Source organism: Dama dama, chromosome 12 (assembly GCF_033118175.1).
Source record: "Dama dama isolate Ldn47 chromosome 12, ASM3311817v1, whole genome shotgun sequence".
NCBI lineage: Eukaryota > Metazoa > Chordata > Mammalia > Artiodactyla > Cervidae > Dama > Dama dama.
Window position 1 is genome coordinate 10,150,703 of NC_083692.1, and position 9,750 is coordinate 10,160,452.

Consider the following 9,750-nt stretch of genomic DNA (forward strand, 5'->3'; position numbering starts at 1 on the left):
GGACGGCCCCGAGGACAGGCCGGGACGGCCCCGTGAACAGGCGGGGACGGCCCTAAGGACAGGTGAGGACAGGCCAGGACAGCCCAAGGACAGGCCGGGATGGCCCCGGGGACAGGCCAGGATGGCCCCGAGGACAGGCGGAGACGGCCCTAAGGACAGGTGAGGACAGGCCAGGACAGCCCAAGGACAGGCCAGGATGGCCCCGGGGACAGGTGGGGACGGCCCTAAGGACAGTTGAGGACAGGCCAGGACAGCCCGAGGACAGGCTAGGATGGCCCGAGGACAGGCGAGGACAGCCCTGAGGACAGGCCGGGACGGCCCTGTGAACAGGCCAGGATGGCCCTAAGGACAGGTGAGGACAGGCCAGGACAGCCTGAGGACAGGCCAGGACAGCCCCAAGGACAGGCCAGGACGGCCCCAGGATAGGCCAGGACCCCTAAGAACAAGCCAGGATCCCCAAGGACAGGCCAGGACGGCCCCAGGACAGGCCAGGACGGCCCCGAGGACAGGTGGGGACGGCCCTAAGGACAGGTGAGGACAGGCCAGGACAGCCCGAGGACAGGCCAGGACGGCCCCAGGACATGCCAGGACCCCTAAGAACAAGCCAGGACCCCCGAGGACAGGCCAGAATGGCCCCAGGACAGGTCAGGACAGCCCGAGGACAGGCCGGGATGGCCCCGAGGACAGACCAGGGCGGCCCCGGGGACAGGCCAGGACAGACCAGAACAGTCCCGGGGACAGGCCAAGATCAGCCAAGACAGCCCCGAGGACAGGCCAGGACCCCTGAAGACAAGCCAGGACCCCTGAGGACAGGCCAGGACGGCCCGAGGACAGGCGGGGATGGCACGAGGACAGGCCAGAACAGGCCAGGACGGCCCTGTGAACAGGCGGGGACCGCCCTAAGGACAGGCGAGGACAGGCGGGGACGGCCCGAGGACAGGTGGGGATGGCCCCGGGGACAGGCGGGGGTGGCCCCGAGGACAGGCCAGGACAGCCACAAGGACAGGCCAGCACAGGCCAAGACGGCCCCGAGGACAGGCCAGGATGGCCCCGGGGACAGGCCAGGACAGACCAGGACGGCCCCGGGAACAGGCCAGGATGGGCCAAGACGGCCCCGAGGACAGGCCAGGACGGCCCCGAGGAGAGGCCAGCACAGGCCAGGACAGCCCCGAGGACAGGCCAGGACCCCTGAGGACAAGCCAGGACCCCCGAGGACAGGCCAGGACGGCCCGGGGACAGACCAGGACGGCCCCGGGGATAGGCCAGGATGGGCCAAGACAGCCCCGAGGACAAGCCAGGACAGCCCCAAGGACAGGCCAGCACAGGCCAAGACGGTCCCGAGGACAGGCCAGGATGGCCCCGAGGACAGGCCAGGACGGCCCGAGGACAGGCCAGCACAGGCCAGGACGGCCCCGGGGACAGGCCAGGATGGCCCCGAGGACAGGCCAGGATGGCCCCGAGGACAGGCCAGCACAGGCCAAGATGGCCCCGAGGACAGGCCAGGATGGCCCCGAGGACAGGCCAGGACAGCCACAAGGACAGGCCAGCACAGGCCAAGATGGCCCCGAGGACATGCCAGGATGGCCCCGAGGACAGGCCAGGACGGACCAGCACAGGCCAGGACAGGCCAGGACGGCCCGGGGACAGGTGATGACCCCCGGGAACAGGTAAGGACAGCCCCGCGCAGCGACGGTGACCAGCGGGAGGGCCAAGCCTGATGGGGAAGGTTGCAAGGTGGTTCTGTGAGCCCTGCGCCTCCCGGTTAGCTCTGGTTGCCTTAATCAGCGTTTACTCAGTGGCCTCTGAAAGGTTCTTGTTCCGTTTAATTCAGAGTTTGCTCAGTGGACTCCGGGAGGTTCTGTGTGTCCTGGTCCCTTTCAATCTCAAATAATTATAATCATTATTATTTCTTGTTGAAGCCTCAAACAGCTGTATATTTTGGTTTGTTTTAACCACTATATTTATGGAAGTGCATAGCTTTAGTTTTTAGCGTAAGGAACGTTAAGATGTTTGATTTTGTGTAGGCTTTTGTGTTCCTTAAAAAAAAAAAAAACTTGTCAGTTACAAAGATGTTTCTGTGCTTCTGCTGCCTGATTTAGAACACACAAATTTCCAGGAGCAACATCAGTACATCAAAGGATGTTCTTAAATAATTCATATAATTAAATTAAAGCTGCTTCAGAGCACCTTTCAGAGTCTGGAACATTTTTGATTGCAAGTGAGTCTCCAAAAGGACTTCTCAAAAATAAATAGTGAGTGGATAAAATATGGAGTTAAGAGTTTGTTGTATATATTATTTTTATGACATTGGGAAAATAAAGAAACTAGGCATAGGAATAATGACCTTTTATAAACAATGCGGGAAAGTGCCTTCTTTATTACTAAAAAACAAATTGTTATGAACTTGCAAAGCAAAACAAATGCCTAAAGCCTTTTTCAACTGCTGTCCCTGTATTGGAGGGAGGGTTGATAGGCTTGATTGTTTCTCCAAAGATCAGAAGAAGGAAGGAGAAGTATGTCCAGAATATTCAGACTAAGTAATAATCAATAAAATAATCTCATTGCCCTGTGTTCCTGAGAACAAAACATATCATCAAAAAGTTTTGTAAATCCAATTCAAGAAAGAATGATTCATTAGAATTACAAGATGACATAACTACTAGATTTTACTAAATGGTGGTAGTTTTTTACCACCAATTACCAAATATATTTTCTGAAATTTTAGTTTGTTTTTTTAATGACTTCCATTCAATTACAATAGCAATACCTGAATTTAGATGTAATGCCCAAAGCTTAGGAAATCCTTGTCCTTTTGTTTTACATGCATTTCTTCTAATAACCTAATCTGAAAATCTCGCTGCAGTTAAATTATCTCATGGGCTTTCAAAATCTACGTTTGCAATTACTTCTCACAAAAATGTAGTTATTCATTATATTGTATACCACATCCATTCAGTTGCATTGGTACCCTACCAGAGAAGATAATAAGGAAAGTGAGATGAATTTTTTGGCCTTTCTGACTTATTTTAATTTGTAAATCTTTTTCAACAAAGAACAGTAAATTTCATACCTGGAGTAGGTATAAATCTTGAAGCGTTTATAGTCTTTAGTCCCAACTGAATAATAACTTTGCTACTAAAATGATTTAAAATTTACCAAAATAAAGGGCTGAATGGTACAAAATGTGGAGTTTTCTATTAATTTATCTTGTCTATTGGCCTTGAGTCTTAATAAACAGAGAATGAGAGAAGAGTGGCTAAAATAAACATTGAATTTATGTTGTCTTAATTTTTAAATGTCACGAAATTGTGTAATATTTATAACTAAAAGATATGATAGGAGATGGTGTTTAGAAGTTGGGAAAAGATGAGGACAAGGAAAAAGGTTAGCAAGACTGGCAAAGGCCTCAGAAAATGTGGTGTAATTTCTGCAAGAGGAATAACATTTTTTAATATGGCACTGCTTACCAGGTTCTCTTCCATTGTTCAAGGTCATGATTAATGCAGTATTTTCATAATAGTGTTTATAATTATGAGCAGAATCTTTCATGTCTCATCAAACATACCTTTATATGTTTTTGTATACTAGTGGATATGCTTAATAAATGAGTTAGAAGTTGTATGAGTAGTGATTATTGAGATTTTTTTCATCCTATAAAATTTCACAAGCTAGTCAAAACCATTGGTCCAAGTATTTTCATTTTAAGGAATTTTCCATAATATGTCACAGAGTGCTCCTTTAAGAGGAATTTGTTTATTCTGTTCAATGGAGTAAATATGATTCAGTATTAATCTGTAGGTAGACCATGATGAAATGCATAATCTGCTCATCTTTTAAAGCTGTCGCTGTGTGTCAATAAATGTGTATAGGATAGGAACCATTAGCATTTCCATATTTGACTTTCCTTTCATCACACAAGCCATACCTCCTTATTGTCTGTATATACGCCCATGATTTTCTCAAGAGAAGAATGAAGCTAGCTCATTAAGCCAAAGGAAGTAAAGGTGTCCTAATCATAATAACTAAGCTCTGTCTGTAAAATCGTCTATACAAACCAAACTATGGAAAACAGAAAATTTTAAATTATGTGCTCATATTTCATTCCTGTCCAAGAAATCTCCACACAGGTCTAGAGAACAAATTTAACAATGCCAAGTGGTGGTAGAGACTTTTATTCCAGGATGTTTTTAAGTGAAATGGTTTCTAGGCTTTCCTGCAGCTGAGACATTCTCTTGATACCCATGGGCCTGAGCTGGAACTAGTGAGAAGCTAAAAAGTAAGAAAAGATAGTTTCAGGGCACATTCCTTCAGCAATTTGTGCTCAAAACTTGCTGAGATGAGCTAGGTAAGGGGTTAGGGTTAAGGAATCAGCAAAATAAGCAATGCATTTTAACGTATGGAGGCAGCTGACCTGCAAAGTGGCAGAAAATACGAATATTTCTTTATAGTGGGAAAATAAACAACACTGTTTAATCAGGTTTCACCACTGAGCCAGAAGATAGAAAGTTCCTTGGATCATGTCCTTCCCCTGATGCCTATTAAAAAGGGGGGCAATAAAAGCACCATCAGCAATCAATTTAGAAAATAGGCACAATTTCCTATAATACTCTTGAAGGTGATGGCCAGTAAGATCACCACACCCACATATACAGTAAGGAGTGATTCCATAGAAGTCTTACTGAAGATTTGACAAAACTCTGACAGTTCTCATAATATACCTTGCTAACAAGAGTAATTGAAAACCAAACAGTAAAACACAAGAGTTGGAGAAATGACCCATAGCCTTACCAATCCATCTAGAAAAATGATATATGTCACTTTAAGTGGAGAGGAAAAAAAATCATTCAAAAGACAGAGTATTGTTTCAACTGAATTTTCCTGCTCACTTCTTCATTTCCCTGGTCACACAAGAGTGGCTACAACACAAAAATCGGCAGACTTTCATTCTGCAGCTTTGTTTAGACCTTGCTTTTATGAGGAATTTTGATTGACTGATTAATTGATCATGATTCTGTTTCCACTCACCAGAAGCCAGTTTATTTTTTCTCTGCTACCTATTAATGAGAACTTGATTTATTGGAAGGAAGGTGGGAGGGGTGGAAAAAAGAAGGAAACAAAAAGACAAAGAATCATCCTAGAAAAATTATATCACAAAGAATAGAATGTATACCTCTTTTATCATTTTATGCTTTATAATTATACAATAAAAATATAAACTTCATAAAGAGCTCAAACTATAGTTAGTCATAAAATTATATGACAAGGGAGATTTGAAAACAAAGGAATCAAAGGCAAAGAGCATCACACAATAATAAATTAGAAATATTAAGGAGTGTAATGTATCTAAATATACACTTACTAATAATTAACTCTTGAAAGTAGTGACAGCAGCTAAAAATTATTGGTAGATAGAACTACACAAATACAACTATTAGAAATGGGAAAAAATGGTTGATAAACTGGTGTTTGGGAGCACCAAATGCAAAAATGAGGATAATAAAACCATTCAGATTGCTGTGTAGGTAACAGAGGCCTATCATTTGGAAGATGGTAAGATTTAAGATGTTTTTGGAGGTAGAGGCAACTGGATATGGTGTTAGAAGCAAAAATAAAGAATGAATAAGAAGTGAATCGAATAGTTTTGGTCTGGTGCAATGGATGGTATCATTTATTTTGCAAAGAAAACATTGAGAGTATTACATGGGAAAATATTTGGAACATGCTTTGAACATATTCAATTTGAAAGCATTTAGCTTCTAAGCAGAAATTCCAAGAAGATGTCTGGGCATATGTCCATGTTGTAAGAAGGAGATAAAGGATAGAGATCTAAACTGGAGATTCAGCAAGCTAGGGAGTGGTCTTTGAAACCATAAAGTAGATAAAATTTCCTAGACAGAGGGTATAAAGTGAGAAAAGGATTCAGAAGAGGGATAAGAATCTCTGCAAAAAATAGAGAGCTATTAATAATGCAGGAATAATTGGGCTTCACTTGTGGCTCAGTGGTAAAGAATCTGCTTGCCAGTGCAGGAGACATCGGTTTGATGCCTGGATCGAGAAGATCCCCTGGAGATGTAAACAGCAACCCACTCATGTATTCTTGCCTGGAGAATCACATGGACAGAGGAGCCTGGAAGGCTACAGTCCATGGGGTTGCAAAAGAGTCAGACATGACTTTACTACTGAACAACAACATAGGAACAATTGCCTGAAAAAGAGCCTTAGAAGGCGTGTTCAAGGCAGGAGGAAAACATGATTGTGTAGAGGCATAGACTAGAGGACAGCATGTTTATTGAGGTGGGCATGGGGAGTGTTCAACAGTGTAAATTTTTTCTGAGAGTTCAATAAAATGAGGGAAAACTTGGTTTTCACAAGCTTTTATTCCTAGTGACACTGGTTACCTCCTATGGTGCAGTGGGATAAAACCTCAGCTAAAGGGGGTTGAGAGAAAATAAAAGGAGACAAAATAGAGACAGCCAGCGCAGACAACTCACAGAGAGCTTTTTACCGTGAATGGAAGCAAACAAGTTTTGAGGAGGGTTGAAGGAAAATGTAGACTAGATATTCCGATAAGCATAAACCTGACAGAGTTTTGAAATAAATGTGAGTAGCCCAGGAGAGAAGGATAAAATGTTGATGCAAGAAATATAGGAGCTAATTTCAGGAATAACATTCCTGAAAAATGGCAAGGAGACAGCAGACAGAGCAGCACAAATGGAAGATTCAGTTTAGGGGGCAAAGGGGCATGTCCACTGTAGCAATAAGGAGGTCAACTGTATGGTGCAGGTCCATAAAACTGGTAATTTGTGGCAATACTCACATGGATTTTATTATTGAAGAATAGCTGATTTATAATTTTCTTCTAACTATTGCTATAGAGCAAAATGATTCAGTTATGCATGCATATATATATATACATATATGTGTAGGTGTGTGTGTGTATATATATATATATATATGCATTCTTTTTTCATATTTTCCATTATGGTTTACCATAGGATATTGAATATAGTTCCCTGTGCTATACAGTAAGGAACTTGTTCATATGGATTTTCTTGATAAAAGATGTTGTAGTGCCATCAGCTCAAAGTTATGACAGAGGGTTAGAAAAGAATAAGAGAGATTTGAGAGGCTGTGATAGAGTCCTCTTTGAGAATAAGGGAATGAATAAACCAGGCAAGTATTGAAGGATTGTCTGGCAACGTTGAGTATCCATTTGAAATTTGTGGTTATCAATTTGAAATTAATCTAGTCATCAAAATATATATTTTTTTGCAAGAAATGTTCTGATGCTATATATGATTGCATGTATAGTTAACAGGTTTGTCAAACAAGCACTTTCTTGAGACAGGAAAGGAAAAAACATTTTAATTTATTCATTTTATTCAAATTAGATACATTTAAGTGTATCTCTTGGGTTGGCAAAAAAGTTCACTCACATTTTCTACAAGATGTTATGGAAAAGCCTAAATGAATCTTTTCACCAACCCAAATAATATTAAAATGTGGAATATTGTCCTACTAGGGATACGAAGACCTGTGAATAAAAGCCATTATAAAACACAAGTCTTAGAGTTAATGGATTAAAACATCTCAAAGAGCGAGCTGGAGAAATAAGAGAAAAATATTTAGAGACTGGAGGAGTTCAAACAGATTCTGTAGTTGTTGCCAATCTGGTGGTGACTAAGGATAGAATGTCTGTGAGTAGGTGATTGTAGTAGAGTGTAAAAAAAATATTACTGATGTGTAAAAATATTACTAATAAAAACTAGAAATCAACAAATGGAGAGGCATGTATAAGAAGCCATGTAATTGATAGTTATTTTATTAAAAAGAAACAAAAATTATGCTTTTAACATCAATGATTCCTTAACCAGTTTCTACTCCAACACAAGCAAGTGGTGTAACACACCATCATCAATCACACAATACTTATTCTAAAGGGACGGATGTGTTTGGGACCATGGCCCCTTAGAAGGTTAGTTTTATAACATTATTGAGAGACATGTAAAATATTTCACATTTGGAAAAGTACTTTGCCTCAATAGCCCTTCCCCTGAACCATACCCAAGTAAGCATGATTAGCCATTTTTATTATTATTTTTTTTTACTTCTCAGAGATTTGGTACCATTTTTTTTTAATTTATTTATTTTCAGTTGAAGGATAATTACTTTACAATACTGCATTTGTTTCTGCCATATATCAACATGAATCAGTCATAGGTATACCTATGTCCCCCTCCTCTTGAACCTCCATCCCACTTCCAACCCCTTCCCAGCCCTCTAGGTTTTTACAGAGCCCTGGTTTTATACTAAATTCCTGAAGGTTAATAAAAAATGCATGGTATAATATTCCTCTATTATGGAAATTTAAAATTATAAGTTCTGTGCACAGTTTAACACAAGATTTGCTGTCTTCAAAGCAGGCAGTGATCAAGGGCAATATCACTTCAAGCATGGGCAGTGATGGTGGTAAATTTCCAACAAGATTTCCAGAGTAAGCCCATGGCTGATTTCCCACTAAAAGTACCATATAGAAGATCTATGGAAAAATGAATCAATTATTACACACATAAGTATTTGGGCCTGAGCTCATTTGTCTGGAGTTTAGATTAGATTTGATGCAGGGAGGAGAAAAATGATTTGCTTTGAATGAATGAATAGCTAGGTTCTGATGCCAAAATATCCTGCCATTTGATCCTCTGAGATACCATTTTCATATATCATCCAGATTTTAGAAATGTAACATCTGATACTTCAAATAGCTATGTGATTGCTTGAGATGGCAGTGATTAAATGATAGACCTGGAATTTGGACTCACGTTATCTAATTCTCAAAGTCACTGTGCTCACCATTATGCAAAGACGCCTGCTGGTCACAAAGGCTATCGCTTCACTCTGTCAGGGTTTGGTTTACAGACTTGAATACTAACTGAGAACACTTTTTAGATGATAGAGTAGAAATTTCACTTTTTGTAATAGGGATTTTTTTGACATCCAAATGGGGCGACTGAGTTGGTGAAAGGAGAAACACTATAGAATCATAAATGTGCTTTAATCTTAAAGGCAATATAAATGCATTTATATTTATTTTATTTAATTCATAAAGAAGACATCAGTTTGGTTCTTTCTAATTCATATAATATCCTTTAGGACTTTTAGTGGAGAAGGCAATGGCAACCCACTCCAGTACTCTTGCCTGGAAAATCCCATGGATGAAGGAGCCTGGTAGGCTGCAGTCCATGGGGTCGCAAGGAGTCGGACACAACTGAGCAACTTCACATTCACTTTTCACTTTTATGCATTGGAGAAGGAAATGGCAACCCACCCCAGTGTTCTTGCCTGGAGAATCCCAGGGTCGAAGGAGCCTGGTAGGCTGACGTCTATGGGGTCACACAGAGTCGGAAATGACTGAAGCGACTTAGCAGCATCAGCAGCAGGATTTTAAGCACTCAGTGAACTAAAATGGACTGGAATGGGTGAATTTAACTCAGATGACCATTGTATCTACTACTGTGGGCAAGAATCCCTTAGAAGAAATGGAGTAGCCATCATAGTCAACAAAAGAGTCCAAAATGCAGTACTTGGATGCAATCTCAAAAATGATAGAATGATCTCCATTCATTTCCAAGGCAAATCATTCAATATCACAGTGATACAAATCTGTGTTCTGACTAATAATGCTGAAAAAGCTTAAGTTGAACAGTTCTATGAAGACCTACAAGACCTTCTAGAACTAACCCCCAAAAAAGA

At 41.5% G+C, this 9,750-nt stretch overlaps 1 protein-coding gene across 1 annotated transcript; it reads left to right on the plus strand.

Annotated features, from left to right (window-relative positions):
• Window positions 1–581: 581 nt before the first annotated feature.
• Window positions 582–1,718, plus strand: LOC133065897 (collagen alpha-1(I) chain-like). The gene has a single exon (XM_061156379.1). It carries the CDS (start codon window positions 582–584, stop codon window positions 1,716–1,718), a length of 1,137 nt encoding a protein of 378 aa, XP_061012362.1.
• The last annotated feature ends 8,032 nt before the right edge of the window (window positions 1,719–9,750 follow it).